Genomic DNA, 18,140 nt, shown 5'->3' on the forward strand with positions numbered 1-18,140 from the left:
GAGATGCTCAACCTGTTTCAAAAATTTAAAATAAGACCAAACTCTCTCTTTCCAGACAGCTGCTGTTCAACCACTTTGCTGCTCTGGACATGTAAATCTATTCCAGTGCTCCAAATTAAAATAATCCAACACGCACACACACACGACACACACATGCACACGCACACACAGACACACACATGACACACACGACACACGTGGGCACAGACACACACGCGCGCACACACAGACACACAGACGCACATGCACAGACACGCACACACACAGAGACACACACACACACACGACACGCATGGGCACAGACACACACGTGCGCACACACAGAGACACACACACGCACACACAGACACAGACACACACACGACACGCATGGGCACAGACACACACACGCGCACACAGAGACACACACACGCACACACAGACACACACGCACACATACACACACATGACACACATGGGCACAGACACACGCGCGCACACACACATGACACACATGGGCACAGACACACACACGCACACACACAGACACACACACGCACACACACGCACACACAGACACACACGCACACACACGCACACACAGACACGCACACGCACACGACACACACGCACACACAGACACACACGCACACAGACACACACACACGACACGCATGAGCACAGACACACGCGCGCGCACACAGACACACACGCGCACACACATACACACACATGACACACATGGGCACAGACACACACACAGACACGCACACACACAGACACGCACACGCACACACAGACACACACGCACACACATGCACACACGCACACACAGACACGCACATGCACACACGGACACACACATGCACACACGGGCACAGACACACACACGCACACACAGACACACACGCACACACATGCACACACATGCACACACAGACACACACGCACACACACGCACACACACACAGACACACACAGACACACACGCACACAGACACGCACACACACACAGACACACACGCACACACACACATGCACACACAGACACACACGCACACACGCACACACAGACACACACGCACACAGACACACACACAGACACACACGCACACAGACACACACGCACACACACACATGCACACACAGACACGCACACGCGACACACACGGGCACAGACCTGAGAAAACGACAGCCGTCTTCATTGTTTATCCTCTCCTCGGTGTTTAGACTTTGCTGCGTCCTACAGAGGATTGTAGCATTAGTCTGGGACATTTGATCTGAAATTTCTTATAGGAAACATTGAGCAGGATAACACAGTCTACAGTAGTCCTGTGTGGTTTACGGATTGTAGTTAAAAATGATCATCCCTCTCTGGAACGTTACTCTGCTTTAGCGAAATCGCGTGTCTGTAGAAAGGGGCGTCTTGTTTAGAAGGACCAGGGAGATCGAGGCACGGTGGTGACCCCACGTGCATCGGCTGCACACAGTGCTGAGGGTGGTCGGTGCTGAGACGGGCCGGGCGACTCCCCCACGGGACGTGACAGTGTCCCTCCCTGCAGGGCAACGTTCCTACACGGGAGAGTATCCACATGTACTACCAGAACCACATGATGAACCTCTCCAGAGAGTCGGGGCTGGACACGATCGACGAGCACCCCGGGGCCGCCTCGGGGGCCCAGACAGCCCACAGGATGGACAGCTTAGACTCCCATGACAGCATCTCCAGGTATTTCACCTTCTGAACGGTGGGTTTGTTTCCGACAGAGGGGAAAGCGATGAACGCCATTGACTGTGATGTCTGAATGAAGTGAAATGTAACCAAAGGCTTGCGTGGGGGCCCAGCCACCTTGCAGGTGACTTCCATCCGTACGGCAAGGTCAGAGGCCAGTGCCCTCCCTCACCTAGCCCCCACCACAAACAAGCAGGTGTCAACCGTCGGGAAGCAGAGGTACTTGCGTACTTCACGCACACGTGTCGAGAGCTCCGAGCTGGACGCGGCTCTAAGTGGTCCTTACCAATCCCTTTCAAAATGGCCCCACAAAGCAACCTCTGCCCCGGGATCCGCCTTCTTCTCTGCCAGTCTCCATCTTTGTCTTTCACAAGTGATACTTTAAGATTTAGAATCAAATCTCCAGAATTTTCTCTGTTAGCGTCTGTCTTGTCTGGGTTTTAGGGCCGCACAGCTTGTTTTGCAACAGGATTGGCAGGTGGCCAGAGCTGAAGGTGGCCATGGTTTGCGCATCTGCCAGGGCCAGTGCACCGCTGTCACCTCTGTTCGACAAAGCCGGAATTCAATGTCAGAGAGGTTAAGGAAGGTACTCAAAGTCACGTAGCTGGGAAATCTGCAAAAGCAGACCCAGCCTCCAAAATCACGAGGCTAAGCTCAGAACCCAACCTATAGACCATCAGGGTACTTTGTCTCCTGTTGACTCTTCCTGGCATCCCAAGCCAATTTACAGCCTATCCCAGAAAAGCCTCAGACCCCTGTGTCCTGGCATTCTAGGTAGCTGCATTCTCCTGGGCTAGCCTCTGAGTCAAAGTCTCTGTCCAGAGGAAAATGGTGTGGCTTTGGTGGTTAGCTAGAGACTCCCGGGTGTTTATTATAGTTGTTAAACGTGCTAACAGGCACCTACTATAGGCCAGACCCAGAGCTCAATTTTGGGACAGACACGTAAAGAAAAGGGCTCCGCCAAGTGGTTGGAGAGCGGGAAGAAGATCTGAGATAAGCCTCTGCCCCTAACACATAAGATCTGAGATAAGCCTCTGCCCCTAACACATCTGCATGGAGGTCAGAAGAGATGCCGCCTTCCACCTGCGAGCCTAGATCTCTGATTGCTCTTGAGTGCGGCTGCATACTCTGAAGAGGTGCCTACGGCCTGGAGAAGCACATGTCCCGCAGGAATCATGATGGATTTGCACACCAAATGGGCGAGGGGACGGAGGCCGTTTTATAAATACCAAACCCAAAATAGAAGCTGGAAAGTGAAACTGCGATCTGAGTGAGACGAGGTGCTTAAGCTTTTGTCCTTTATCAGGAGGCACTGTTTTGAACTGTGGCTGAATTGCTGTGTTTGAGCCTGGCTAATTTGACCTAGTCTTTCTACTGCTCAATAATTATCTATTATTAGGGTGTAGAGGTGCACACCTGTCATCCAGTGCTTGGAAGGTCTGAGATAGGAGGGTCACAGGTTTGAGGCCAGCCTCAGTAACTTAGCAAGACCCTGTTTCAAAATTTAAAAAAAATTAAAATGGATGAGGGGTATAGCTTAAAGGTAAAATTCCCCTGGGTTCAATCCCTAGTATCAGAAAAAAAATTATCTATTGTTACAGAGTATATTTATTGGTATGAAAAGATATTTATTATACTATACATATTAGTAAAAACTCAAGTTTTGAAATATGTATGTAAAGTCTCATTTTAATTTTTTTTTTTTTTTTGGTACTGGGGGTAGAACCCAGGGACTTTTCTACCTCTGGGCTACACTCTCAGACCTATTTTATATCTTATTTGGAAACAGGGTCTCACTAAGCTGCTGAGAGCCTCACTGAGTAGCTGAGGCTGGCTTCGAACCTGTGCGATCCTCCTGTCTCAGCCTCCCAAGCGCTGGGATTACAAGCGTGCGCCACCACGCCCGGCTTCATTTTAATTTTTAAAATATACATGTTGAAATCCCAGTGCTTGGAGGCTGAGACAGGAGGATCCAGATTCATGGTCAGCCTTAACTACCTATTGAGGCCCTCTGCAACTAAGTGAGGCCCTGTTTCAAAATAAAGAATTTTTAAAAATAGGAATGGGGGTATATCTTGGAGGTAGAATGCCTTTAAGTTCAATCCCCAGTTCTGAAAAAAAAAATATATATATATATATATATATGTGTGTGTGTGTGTGTGTGTGTGTGTGTGTGTGTGAGTGTGTGTGTGTGTTGATCATACATATATTGACTTAAATATAACATTTATACAGATAAAACTGAATAGCTATATTCTTTACCGTCCTCCCAAAATAGGTATTGATTCTTTTAGTCCTTTCAGGGATAATGAAAGAAATTATGTTTTTCTTTAATTTAGGAATAATCTTTACTAATTCATAATTTTCAAATTCAGCTATTATATATTTTTGTGAGACCAGGAAACACTTAGGGCATAACTCCCTAAAGATTTCAAGGTCAAATTATTTTCTAATTGGGATTCTAAGATTTTTTTTAATTCCTAAAATAAAGTGATTGATTATTAGAAAGTACATCACTGTAATTAAACTTTTTCAGTCTCTTTCTTCCCAAGTATATGGACATTTCTTAATCCCTAATTTCCTAAACCATTAGTAATACCAAAAGAGAAAACGTACAATGATATCCTTGAATCGGTGAGTTTGTTAACAGTACCTCTGTGTGTCTTCTGAAAACCATCCTACAATTTAATCTTGAAAGGGAAGCGTTCGTCTTCTCCTTGACACACTTTGTTGAGACAGAAAGTCAATGTTTACCTTGTGGTTTATTTTGACTTTTTGTGATTAGTTTACGTGGAAGCTACCACCCTTCAGTGTGTTCTTGGTGCAATGAGTCTCGCTGTATCTGCAAATCAGCATAATTGAGCAGTTTTCTTCCGTCTCTCATTCATTTTAATGCCAAAAATAAAATCCCTGTGTACCCCCATCCCTCCTAAGCCCTTACGCCTCCCGATTTGCCTCATGGTAGTTCTCGCCTACTGAGCAAGGGCTGTCTGGGGGATAGCTCAGTGTCAGCGCGTACTGGGCGCGCACAATGCCCTGGGTGCGCCCCGTGCACCAGAACAGCAGCAGCCAGTGGCGCAGGCGTGCGGCGGGGCCGGGGCAGGTGAGCCGTGTCTGAATGTCACGGGGACGCCGGGCACCAGCTCACGATGCTTCCTAGTTAAGGAGTGGGTGGAGGTAAGCTGAGGAATCGAAAAGTTTCAAAACCTACGCGTTTCAGAGAACCCGCTCAGCCGGGCGTGGTGGCGCACGCTTGTGATCCCAGTACTTGGGGGGCCGAGACGAGGATTCGGGTTCGCGGCCAGCCTCAGCTACTTAGTGGGGCCCTCTGCAACTTAGTGAGACCTCGTTTCAAAATAAAAAGAATAAAATATAGGGCTGGTGGTGTAGCTTGGCAGTAGAATTCCCATGGATTGAATCCTCCCTAGTACTGCAAAAAAAAAGAAAAATGGAAGGAAGGAAGGAAGGAAGGAAACTTTTCCCCATGAGTGACTAGTTTTGCAAAGATGGAGGCGTTAGGGTGGAGTATATGCTGAGATCCTCTAAGTTTACATTTTCCAAATGGCATTTCATTCATTCATTCATTCATTCATTCATTCATTTCTGCTTTACGTCACAAATGTCTCCGGCCTTCAGCTTTGGGCAGTGCCGCTCTGCAATGGCGTATGGAAAGGGTCTGTTCCAAACTATTGTTTACTTTTTGAATTCCCAGATAAAAACTTTCAGACACTCTGGTTTGCTGAACTGAAAGTGATGCTCATGTTTATCTGGGATTACTTCCTCCCACATGGAGAAGATAGTTCCAGACGTGCATACGCTCTAGTTCAATTCTTATACCTTACGTCTCTTTTCAAGAACATGTTCTGCCCTTAATGTGACTTGTGATATTGTCTCCAGCGCTTTGTCCCCTGGCCTTCCTTCTTCCCTCGTTTCATGGTAGACTGCTGTTACTCGTCCCCCTGATTTTGGCCTTTCTTTCTCCATCTGTCATGGTCAGCAGCAGGAGGCTCTCGAAATTCCATGTATTCCACACCATCTCCCGAAGGTGGGCAGGCATCAGTCTATTCCTTGCGCTGTTAAGGGTTTCATAGAGTTTCTAAGTATTATACGCAGGCTTGAGGATAGCTGGTTCCTGATTGAACTTTGAATCAAAGGGATAAAAAAAGACATCAGAAAGGAAATTAAAAATAATTTTTCCAGAAAATGAGCATACATGATTCCTGTACTAGTGGTTCTAACTATATACCAGTTTGCAGCATACCCAGTTAAAAAATTAACTAAATATTATGAATCAAAACTTAGGTGGGAAAACAAGAAAAGGCAGGAGAAAGTCTGGTAAAATTAAAATCACGTAAGTGCCTTTGCATCTGAGTCAAGATTACAGATACAAACCCACGCCCATGATTCAAAATGTTACGTGAAGAGATACTTAAATCCATCAATTGCTCTTGAGCAAATTCAAAATACCCCCAAAGCGCAGAACACTCAATAGATTAGTAAAGTTGCTAGGAAACCAGAGCTGTCAAATTGGTTTCCAGGGCATTTTTTACTCTGGCGTTTAACATGAAGAAAGGGCAGGGCCCGGACGGCCATCGTGCCGAGGGTTAAATGAACAAGCTCACAGAATCGCCTTCTCCATGGCTGAGCCCCACTCCCAGTCTCCCTACTTTAAGGCTTTTAAATCCCCAGCCAGCCGGGCGTGGTGGGCACGCTTGTCATCCCCGCGCTTGGGAGGCGGAGACAGGAGGATGGCGCAGGTTCAAAGCCAGCCGCGCTGGAGTAAGAGACCCTGTTTCAAAAATATAAAATAGGTCTGGGAGTGTAGCCCGGAGGTAGAAGTGCTTCCAGGAACCCCAGTACCACCAAAATAATAATAATAATAATTTTAAAAAATAATAAATCCCCAGCCAGGAAATGGTCTACACCACAGTCTCCAGGAAGACTTGCAAATGCCCAGGGCAGCAACAGTGTCCCCCAGGAGAGGTCCCTGCTGACACCCAGGGCTTGGGGACAGGTGTGGACCAAGAGGCCCGCCCTCCCGCGCGGCCCACCCCGCACAGCCCTGCTGACAAGCAGCGCACCGTTACCTTAGAGCGGGGAGTGGGCGCCGTCTAGCAAGTGAATCTGTGATTCTGTTGATGGACAGTCATCATCTTCTGCAAATCCACACGTAAAAATGTCCAACTTCCATTTTCATGGTTGACTTCTGAAGTTGCTGTGAGAACATTAGTTGTATTCCCAGACACAAAGGAGGCTGTCATTCGAGGACCCCTCTAAGAGCCGCCGCCGTGGTCCCTGCGGTGGGGCGTTACCCGCTCTCCGCTCGCTGTCCCACTAGGGCCTAGGAGACTAGTCAACGGGTTCGCTTCCTAGAGCAGCCGCCAGACCTGAAACATGACCTGGGATGAGGGTTAAGCAAAAGAAACGTTAACAGACAAAATGAACCTGTCATCGCTAGATTGCCTTTGTTACTGTCTTCGTAGTGTTTTGTTTTAATGTTCTATGTCGGTTGATATCCAGTTCATATCAAACCAGCATCTCTTCCCTTGCGAGGCAGCTGGTTTGGCTTGACTGAATATCACTCCAGAAATGGGCGGGGCTTCAGTGTATTGCGTCACCCTGAGATTCTCTCCGTTAGAGACCCTGTGTTTTGCAAATTGTATAAGCACTTATTTCTGCTTTTTCAGTTGAGTTAATAAGTACCACCAGTGAACTCAGGACTATGGTTCCAAACAAAGCATCTTCTCTTCAATTATTTAAAAACAAGCCCAGCGTGGTGGCGCACGCTTGTCATCCCAGCATCTGGGAGGCTGAGATAGGAGGACTGCGGTTCGCAGCCAGCCCCTGCTACTTAGTGAGGCTCTTTGCAACTCAGTGAGACCTTGTTTCAAAAAACAAGAATAAAAAAATAGGGCTGGGGGTGTAGCTTGGAGGTAGAATGCCCCTGGCTTCCATCCCCAGTACCGGAAAAAGAAATCCTGGTTGCAAAGTCCTGACTATGTACATTCTGCCTGGGGTGAGTTTTCTTGGGACCTGCCATTCCTCAGCTCCCTGCCCGGAGCCTCGCGGGGCGCAGGCGTGGTGTGCGGTTAGCTGCCTGCCGCGTGGCCATCGGAGCCGCGTGTGACCTGACTCCTCTGGCGTCCTAACCTTGTGTTTCTGTAACTTTGCGCTGCTAGCTGCTACACGGAAGCAACCATGCTGCTCTCAAGGCAGTCCACCCTCGATGACTTAGACGGACCAGACCCCGTTCCTAGGACGAGCGAGCGTGCTCGGCCTAGGCTCCGCAAAATGCTCAGCCTGGACATGTCCTCGTCTGCTGACAGCGGCAGCCTGGCGTCCAGGTGCCTACCTCGTGCATGCTCCTTCCGCCCTGGCCCCCTTGCACTCTGGTCTTGCACACAGACGTTCTTGGATGCGTGTGGTTTTTCTTTGCGATTTTTGAGGACTTGCATGACTAACAAAAGCATGAGCGCTGCCCCCTCTGAGACGCAGCTGTTCCCGGACGCCATTCCGCGAGCTGTTTTGTCTGTTAGGAATTTCTTCAAAATCCGTATTGTGAGCGTTATCCTCCATTTTTGAAGCATTCCACGCTCTGTATTTTCAAAGACACGGAATGTTAACTACGTTTGGTTTTCTGGGCAATCCTCACAGGGGAAAAATCTCAGGAAAGGCAGAAAAATTTGCCTTGTTATTTTACCAGATGTATATACGTAGTAGACAAGGAGTCTGAAAAACCGTCATTATATGATCATGTGACACTCATACAGAGTAATCTATGTTTTATTTGCATAACTAACATTAAGGTCAGAATCTATTTTACCATTGGGTTTTTTTTTTTCAGTACTGGGGATGGAACCCAGGGGCATTCTACCTCCGAGCTACACCCTCAGCCCTATTTTTGATTCTTTATTTTGAAACAGGGTCTCACTGTGTTGCAGAGGGCCTCGCTAAGTAGCTGAGGCTGTCCGCGAACAGCGATCCTCCGGTCTCAACCTCCCAAATGCTGGAATTACAAACGAGTGCCACATTACAAACGAGTGCAACATTGGCTTTTGGAATCATTTACGTGCCCAGTGCCATGGCACAGCTTGTAATTCCAGTCCTTGGGAGGCTGAGACAAGAGGATTTCTGGGAAGTGAAAGACCAGGGTAAACCCTGGGGTGGAGCAGTCAGCTGCGGGGCCTTGGAAGAACTCATCGAGACACGGCTGTGGGCGGCCGGGACGGTGAGAACCATAAACGTCCTAGACGCCCAAGAGGAAGAGACCACGGAATCAAAATGAGAGGCGAGGGCCAGAGCAGGGGCGTCTGTTCACCTGGGCGGTATTTAGTCACTGCCGTCCTCCCCTGGCGGCCGGTGGCAGAGCACGCCCTGTGGAAATGCGCGGCCGCAGCGGGCTTGGCTGATCGGACAGCAGGTGAGCCGGTAGCCCAGCTCTTACCTCTGTCCTAAGACCTCGGTGCAGAGCCGGCTTCTGCGCCTGCGCTGTGACTCGCCAGCCTCTGTACCTCTGCACCTGAGAGCCGTGACTCCCTCGGTTTTACCAGTGAGCTGCGTGTGCCCACAGCCTGCTGCCTATGGTCTCTGCCAACCCGGAATGAGTGCCCTGCAGGAACAAGGCAGGCGGGATGCAGGGGGACGCGCGGGGACCGCATCTCCTCCCATGCCTGGTGTTTTGACTGGGAGGTCTGGGGCCCGGGGAGGCACCCAGGTGTGTGGGTGCTGAGACCAGGGCTCCGCGCCCTCCTTCTCTCCTGACAGCGAACCCACGCAGTGCACCATGCTGTACTCGCGCCAGGGGACCACAGAAACCATCGAGGAGGTGGAGGCCGAGGAGGTGGAGGCCGAGGAGGTGGAGGCCGAGGTGGAAGAGGAGGCTGTGGGCCCGCTGCCCGAGCTCGGGGACAGGGAGGAGGACTTTGAGGCCGAGTACGACGCGGAGCCGGAGGACGCCGGCCTCACTCCGGAGGAGGAGCTGCCGCAGTTCTCCACTGAGGATGGAGACGTGGAGGTGCCGCCCTCCTACAGCAAAGCCGTCAGCTTCGAGCGCCTGTCCTTTGCCTCGCAGGACGGCTCTGCGGGCAAGAACCACATGGTGGTCAGCCCCGACGACAGCCGCACGGACCGGCTGGAGTCCAGCATCCTGCCGCCCCTCACCCATGAGCTGACGGCCAGCGAGCTGCTGCTCAACAAGTAAGCCCCCCTGCAGCGGGCTCTGGGAAACCCATCTGCGTGCAGGCTCACCTGCCGGCGCTCACCTGTAATCTCTATACCTGGGCGGCTGAGACAGGAGGATCTTAGGTTTGAGACCAGCCTCCCCAGTTTAGCGAGGCCCTCAGTGACTTAGCAAGACCTTGTCTCAAAATCAGTGATAAAATAGGGCAAGATGTGTAGCTCAGAGGTAAAATGCCCCTGGATTCAATCCCCAGGCCAAAAAAAAAAAATAGCCTCACTCACCCAGGTTGAGTGTCCCTATACCAAAACGCTCCGAAATCTGAAATTTTATGAGTGCAAGAAAGGGATCATCTCAGACCATGGAACTTTGTTTCTTGCACAAAATTATGTAAAACACCGCAGAAAATTACACTCGGGCTGCTGGTGTGTTTAAGGTGTATATGAAACATGCCGGGATGCTGCTTTCAGATTTGGTCCCAGTCTCGAGACAGCTCAGTGTGCAGGCAGGGAGGCCAAAATCAAGACATTTCCAGTCTCAAGCATTTTGACCGGGGATACTCAGCCCATAGCAGATCGGACCCAGAAAAACCGTAGAGATCGGACCCGGGTTGACGGGCCGGGCAGCCAGGTCGTGTCGAACGAGGTCCAGCAACGCGGAGACCCGGAGGCCGCGTCTCACGGGGCCCTGTTCTCGCAGGATGTTCTACGACAGCGAGCTGGAGGAGTCTGAGAAGTTCTACGTGGGCCAGCCCCGCTTCCTGCTGCTGTTCTACGCCATGTACAACACGCTGGTGGCCCGCTCGGAGATGGTGTGTTACTTCGTGATTATCCTCAACCACATGGTGTCGGCCTCCATGCTCACCCTGCTGCTGCCGGTGCTCATCTTCCTCTGGGCCATGCTGTCGGTGCCCCGGCCCAGCCGCCGTTTCTGGATGATGGCTATCGTCTACACCGAGGTAGGTGGCGGCAGCATCTCTGCGGAGCTGCGTGGTCACCCAGGCCCGCCGCCATCCTGACCCAGCTCTGGCGGTTCTGAATGTTTCCCAGGCTCCCAGCTCCCTGGCAGGCGCTCAGCCCCCCTCCCCCCCCAAAGAGGTTCCTGGCCTGAAGTCAGCAGGTGAGCGCTTTTGAAAACCCGGGGAGGCTTTCAAAGCCCGGTTGCCAGGCCTCCGGTGTTACCTGTGAAGGCAGTAACAGACTCTGCAGGATCGGCCCGGTGCCAGCATGCACTCAGGTTACAGACACGGAATTTGTAAATGAAATAAAGCAGGTTCCAGACCAGTGTCAGGAACTTAGGGACCCTGTTTTCCAAAAGGGCTGGGGATATAGCTTGCAGGTAGAATGGCCTTGGGTTCAATCCCTAGTAGCCAAAAAAAAAAAGAAAATTAAAGCAACAAACACTTTTAATCCGAAACATCGTTTTCCATATACCTTGACACAGAATTCTGTGAATACACAAAAATCTCAACAGCAGAGAAGCCGTTCTCGTCCTGTGTGACGGCCGAGGCGCCTGCGCAGTCACGTGGATCTGAGTTTCCATCTTGTCCTATTAAATACGGAGAGCACACGGTCCCGTTAAAATGGCCACAGGAGTGGGAGGGAAGCTTCTAGATGCTGTCACGGGTTCCCACCTTCCTTGAGTCCTTAGGTTTGTGAAGAAGGCTGATTTCCCGCACTGACTCACAAGGAAAGCTTCATTTGAATGGCGCTAGGATTGCTGATTTGTTAGGGCATAGGGAGCAGTTATGAGGATTGAACCCAGGGCCGCAACCCCAGCTGTTTTTATTTTTATTTTTATTTTGAAACAGGGTTTCACTAAGTTGCTAAGGGTCTGGTAAGTCACTGAAGCTGACCTTGAACCTGAAAACATCCTATCTCAGCTTCCCAAGTATTGGGGTTACAGGTGTGTACCTCCCCACAGCTCAGTGATTGCTTCTTAAAGCACAGTGATAACTTGGGGCATGTGTAGGTTTAAAGGTAATTCAACCACCAAATTAAAGCAAGGTTGTGTAGTAAATCATCTCAAAAGTAGTTCTGAGTATTGGTAGGGCACATGTCATCTTTCCTTCATGAACATTCAATGTAGAGGCAAGTGTGCGCCCATCACTTTCATCTACCTGTCCATCACAGTCTTGCCTGAGTCACCGTCCTGAACGTTGCGTTCATTATGTTACCCCTGGACATAAGTGGCTTCCTGCTGGCCGTGGGTACCACTCCCCAGTACTGCGCTCTGTGAGGGAGCCTAGAGGAGGTACACATCCGGCATCCCAGACCGGGCGTGGTGGCGCACGCTTGTAATCCCCGCGCTTGGGAGGCGGAGACAGGAGGATCGCGCAGGTTCGAAGCCAGCCGTGCTGGCTTAAGAGACCCTGTTTCAAAAATATAAAATAGGTCTGGGAGTGTAGCCTGGAGGTAGAAGGGCTTCCAGGAACCCCAGTACCACCAAAAAAAAAAAAAAAAAAAAAATCCGGCATCCCAGGACTTGAGCGCCTAAGGGAAGAGGGTTGCAGGTTTGAGGCCAGTCTCAGCAACTGAGCAAGACCCTGCTTCAAAAAAATAAAAATAAAAAGAGTTAGGGCTCTTGCTCAAAGGTTCATTTCCCAGCAGTAAAAAGGAGGAGAGAGAGAGGAGAGTAGGGGGATGAGGGGCAGGCGCACCAGGAACGTGAAGGGTGAATGAGAGCTACTAGTACAGCCTTTGTTTTAAAAATGAAGGTGTTCCTACTTGAGGCTGTCCATCTTTCTGCCGCATCTTTCTGAATAAGGGGTAAACGAGCTGATGTGAGGTCACTCTATACTGTAAATGGCACGACCGAAACACGAGCTATACTAGGCGGGAGAATACGAAGAGAAGTAAAAATAGGTATGTCTGCTTTTTTTTTCCTTTTTTGTTTTTGGTGGTACTGGGGTTCTTGGAAGCCCTTCTACCTCCAGGCTACACTCCCAGACCTATTCTATAGTTTTTATTTGCAAACAGGGTCTCTTAAACCAGCACGGCTGGCTTGGAACCTGCACGATCCTCCTGTCTCCACCTCCCAAAGCGCGGGGATGACAAGCGTGCCCGCCACGCTGGGTGATATGCCTGCTTCTTAATCAATGCCTCACAAGTTGTGGTAAACAGACATGAGAAAGGAAAGTAAAAACCATATATCAAAACCACATGCTGGTCGGGCGTGTTGTCACACACCTGAAATCTTAGGACTTGAATGGCTGAAGCAAGACAATGGCGGTTCAAGGCCAGCCTCAGCAACTTAACATGAGTGTCAGAAACAGACCCTGCTTCAAAACAAGAAACAAAAATAAACAAAGAGGGCTGAGATTGTGGCTTGGAGGCAGAACACACACACACACACACACACACACACACACACACACACACACACGGTACATTAAGCAAAATAAGCCAGAAGCCAGACTCAGAAGGAAAGTATTGGATATTTCTCTCCATATGTAAAATCCAGGCAAGGGGTGATAACATAAATATAGAAAGATTAATAATGTTATTAAGAAGGAGGTCAAGGGAAAGGGTGGGTACGAGGGTAATAAAGAAGCAGAAATCATCAAAATCGATTATATGCATATAATTAACTAGCACACTCCAGTGTCGGGACACCTGTCAGATTCTCATAACACCTGGAACAGCGGTCACCAAGAGTACAACGATGGTGAATGCTGGTGAGGATGTGGGGAAATAGGGACGCTTGCACACTGTTAGTGGGAGTGTAAATGAGTGCAGTCACTATGGAGATCGCTGTGGAGAGTCCTCAAGAGATGAGCAGTGGAGCCACCATGACCCGACTATCACACACCCTGGTCTCTTTCCAGAAGAATTAAAGTCAAAAAGCTATGCGACCCATGCATCTCCATTTTAATAGCAGCCAATCTACCAGAGCCAAACTGCGGAACCACCCAGGTGTCCTTCACACGGATTAGAAGTTGGGATATATACGCACAATGGAACTCAGCCATAAAGAACAAAATGATGTCGTTTTCAGGAAAATGGATGGAAATACAGAATAATAGGCTAAGTGAGATAGCCAGTTCAGAAAGCCGGGTCCTGTGTGTTCTCTTGTAAGTGGAAGCTGGAGAGAAAGTAGAGAACTAAAGGGACTTCAGGTAAACGAGGAGAGAGAGCAGGTGGACAGGGAGAGAGACAGGAGGGAGGAGCAGAGGGAGGAGCAGATGGGGAGGAGGAGCAGAGGGAGGAGCAGAGGGAGGAGCAGATGGGGAGGATGGAGCAGAGGGAGGAGCAGATGGGGAGGAGGAGCAGAGGGGGAGGGAGGAGCAGGTGGGAAGGAGCAGATGGGGAGGAGGAGCAGAGGGAGGAGCAGATGGGGAGGAGGAGCAGAGGGAGGAGCAGGTGAGGAGGAGGAGCAGATGGAGGAGTAGAGGGGCTTGAGGAAAGCTCAATAATGCTACGTCCATATATGGTGCTGACACTAACAATGTCACTGACGTGAAGGGGGCCCTCGGGAGTTGGAACGGGAGGGAGAGGGGAGGAAAGCACCCCAGTGCTGGGTGCTTACAGCATGCTGAATCGCACTAGGATGTATTATTATGATGTACCAATAAATGTATAAGAGCGAGAAATGATCAAAGCTTAAGAGGAAGCCAAGCGTGGTAGTGCGTACCTTAGTCCAGGCCTTGGGAGGCTAAGACGGGAGGATCGTAGGTTCAGGTCTGAGGACAGCCTCAGTAATGCAGTGAGTACCTCAGCAACTTAACATAAATAAAAGGGGCTTTGTGTAGCCTCACGTGGTGACGCACGCTTGTAATCCCAGTACTTGGGAGGCTGAGACAGGAGGACCCGAGTTTGCAGCCAGCCTCAGCTACTTAGTGAGGCCCTCTGCAACTTAGTGAGACCCGGTTTCAAGATAAAGAATAAAACCTAAGGCTAGGGGTGTAGCTAGGAGGTAGAGTGCCCCTGGTTCTGAAATAAAAGGGGATTGTGTGTGGCTCAGAGGTATAATGCCCCTGGGTTTAATTCCCAATACCCCCCAAATGTAAGATGAATAAACACTTCTGTGCAAAAAAGTAGACAATAAGATGGCAGAAATGATCTAATAGGTTATATGTGTGTGTATAAGTATGATACAATGACACCCTCTATTCTGTATAATTAATATATATTAATAAAATACCCCTGTTATGCCATATGGATTACAAATTAAAGTAGCACATATGTAAAGTGGTAGGTCTGTTTCAAGTTTGTCCCAAGCTCCACATCTTATTAGCTGAATGATTGTTTAACCATCTAATTAAATTAGCATGGAGGAGCGTTTGTCAAAGGCAGAGGGACGCGCGGTCCCTCGGGCAGCGAGGCGAGTCGCCGCAGGGCCTCGCTACGCCAACCATCCAAAGTACTTGCGTCAGTAAGATTCTGATCGTGTTACATCCTCGGCCGGCAAGGTCGGATCAACACAGAGAATTGAGCGCTATCCCACCATCAGGCCCACCCGGTGGGTGTGTTTCCCTAGCACCTGCTCCTGAGGGACCGACGGCTTTGCTTCTCCCGCGCACGTGTGCTAGGTGGCGATCGTGGTCAAGTACTTCTTCCAGTTTGGCTTCTTCCCCTGGAATAAGAATGTGGAGCTGAACAAAGATAAGCCGTACCACCCGCCCAACATCATCGGCGTGGAGAAGAAGGAGGGCTACGTTCTCTATGACCTCATCCAGCTCCTGGCCCTGTTCTTCCACCGCTCCATCCTGAAGGTACTGCACGCGTGCGGGCGATGGGCCTCCCTCCCGAGCATCCTTCCTGGGGACCCTGAAACCCAGGGGCCGCGGGCGAGGCCTCCTCCCATGGGCCTGTGTGCAACCAGGAATCGTAGTTACAGTCATTTATTGGACCTTTGCCCCCGCGGTGATGGTCATAATGGCACTTGTAGTACGTCTGGGGGGAAAGTTTGCAGCACTTCTACGCTAGGCTGAACATAGGATTAATGGCATTGGTGGGCCGTGCTCGAGCAGTGTGCAGGGTCTTAGTGCCTGATACACTAAATTCTACCTGTAGTCTATGCCAGACCATACAAAAGCTATAATTTGAGCCGGGCGTGGAGGCGCACGCTTGCAATCCCAGCATTCGGGAGGCCGAGACCGGAGGATCGCGGTTCATGGACAGCCTCAGCTTAGTGAGGCCCTCTGCAACTCAGTGAGACCTGGTTTCAAAATAAAGAATAAAGCCGGGTGTGGTAGCTCATGCTTGTAATCCCTGCGCTTGGGAGGAGGAGACAGGAGGATCGCTCACGTTCGAAGCCAGCCGCGCTGGCTTAAGAGACCCTGTTTCCAAATAAAAATATAAAATAGGTCTGGGAGTGTAGCCCGGAAGTAAAAGGGCTTCCAGGAACCCCAGTACCACCAAAAAAATAAAGAAAGAAAGAAAATTTTAAAAATAGAGCAGAGGGTGTAGCTCAGAGGTAGGATGCCCTTGGGTTCCACCTCCAGACCTGCCAAAAAAAAAAAAAAAAAAAAGCTATAATTTGGTACGGATCCCGTTACCTCATCTCCAATGTAACTTTGTTCTACCTTCTGGAAGTATTACTTTTAGGCAGTTTCTTGTAGCGAAGCTGTTTGCTTTCAGTGAGCAACTAGCTGGGTTCTTTTTGATTGTTTATGCTGCTAGGGATTGAAGCCACAATGATTCTACTTCTGAACTGTACCCCTAGCCCTTTTTATTTTATATTTAATTTTGAAACAGGGTCTCACTGACTCACTGAGGCTGGCCTTGAGCCTGCGGTCTTCTGGTCTCAGTCTTCTAAGTACTGGTAATGCAGGTGTGCGCCACCACGCCCAGTGGGCTGTCACCTCCAGGGCCAGGTCCATCCATGGCTAACAGCGCGATTCTTCAGAGCCAGTCATGGGCACACAGACATGTTCTAGAAGGAAAGTCCTTTAGCCAAGGACTAGTCAAGGGCCCCCCATGTTATCTGTACTCCCGTGGCCAAACTTCATCTGCCCCTGTCAGCTACACAGCCAGATAGGTGTCAGCATCGCCATCACCACGGCCCCGGGGTCTTCCTACAGCGCTAGACAAGCCCCTGGCCCAGCCTCGGCTTTCTCAATTGTGGGAGGAAGTGTAGGACTGAGTCGGCTGTCCTGCCCGAAACTATGGTGGCCTTGGTTATCATTTCTCTGCCTTCCCAGTGCCATGGCTTATGGGACGAAGACGACGTGGTGGAGGGGGGCACGGACAAGGGGGACTCGGAGGACGAGCTGTCCGTCAGCCACGGCAGAAGGGACTCCTCGGACTCCCTCAAGTCCATCAACCTGGCCGCCTCGGTGGAGTCGGTGCACGTGACCTTCCCCGAGCAGCAGACCACCATCCGCAGGAAACGGCCGGGCAGCAGCCCCCAGGTCTCCCCGGGGTCCAGCTTCTCCTCAAACAAGTCCAAAAGAGGTATCTGTCGTGCGGTGGGCGCCCCGGGCCGGAATGATCCCTCGGAAGGCCCTGTGTTTCTGGGGCCTGCGGGACTGGGGAGGGGTGTTTCTTGAGCATTATTTAGCCTCAAATACTCTAAAGTCAGACAGACCCACAGTCAAGTCCTGTCTCAGCTGTGAGACCTCATGACCTCATGCAGATAGTTGTGGGTGGGGCGGCAGACCACCTGGCACCCAGGAAGCCGTCAGGCATGTGAGAGTGTGTGCCTCATATGCAGACATTCTGCAGAGGACGTCCAGAGTGCTAGAAATGACAACTGATATTGGAAAAGTATTTAGATTACATCGATGGGGACGTCTGGCCAAACCGTCTAGTTGTTCCCTAAGTTGGGTGTCGCTTTGTACTGAGCAGCCGGCAGTGGTGAAGGGGACGTCCCTGTTCTGGGTAGAACCAGCCTTGGCGTGTAGGGGCTCACGTCTGAAGTGCGCCATGCACGTGTGTGTGCTCATTCTTAGAAACTGTCTTAGATGCAGAACTAACGACCCAAGTTATACTTGTTTTATATTTAGAGAAGTTAGGGTATGAAAAAAAGAGTACAGATCCCATCTAGAAAAGCCGAAGCCTAGAAAAACTGTTCTCCAATGTTTGTTCCTGGGACGAAGGTTATATAGGCATGTGAAGAAGAGGCTCCACTGGGCAGAAACCCCGCAGGTCTGCGTTAGTCGGGAAGCAGGTTGAGCGGACGGATTCCCGACTACGCAGTAGCCAGTCTTTCTGTTTTAACTTCTGTGAGTGCAGGGCAGTTGTACATCATAGGGTCAATTCAGAGGATACAGGCACGTCCATGCCTTACATCATAGGGTCAATTCAGAGG

General features: G+C 50.2%; 1 protein-coding gene across 4 annotated transcripts in view; it reads left to right on the top strand.

The window, feature by feature from the left end:
* The window catches only part of PIEZO2 (piezo type mechanosensitive ion channel component 2), a gene marked incomplete at both ends in the record, with an annotated part of 338,656 nt that overhangs the window by 294,299 nt on the left and 26,217 nt on the right, over nt 1–18,140 (top strand). For 2 of the 4 annotated variants that reach the window (XM_080714289.1, XM_080714288.1), the window contains 6 exons: nt 1,542–1,708; nt 7,891–8,055; nt 9,476–9,907; nt 10,587–10,845; nt 15,418–15,600; nt 17,032–17,284. In XM_080714289.1, coding sequence (XP_080570415.1) covers nt 1,542–1,708; nt 7,891–8,055; nt 9,476–9,907; nt 10,587–10,845; nt 15,418–15,600; nt 17,032–17,284 — 1,459 coding nt within the window. The remainder of the gene's footprint in view (nt 1–1,541; nt 1,709–7,890; nt 8,056–9,475; nt 9,908–10,586; nt 10,846–15,417; nt 15,601–17,031; nt 17,285–18,140) is intronic. The other 2 variants (XM_080714290.1, XM_080714291.1) reach the window with 1 other exon arrangement.

This window comes from Muscardinus avellanarius (genome assembly GCF_963383645.1).
Source record: "Muscardinus avellanarius genome assembly, chromosome: 17".
NCBI classification, from domain to species: Eukaryota; Metazoa; Chordata; class Mammalia; order Rodentia; family Gliridae; genus Muscardinus; species Muscardinus avellanarius.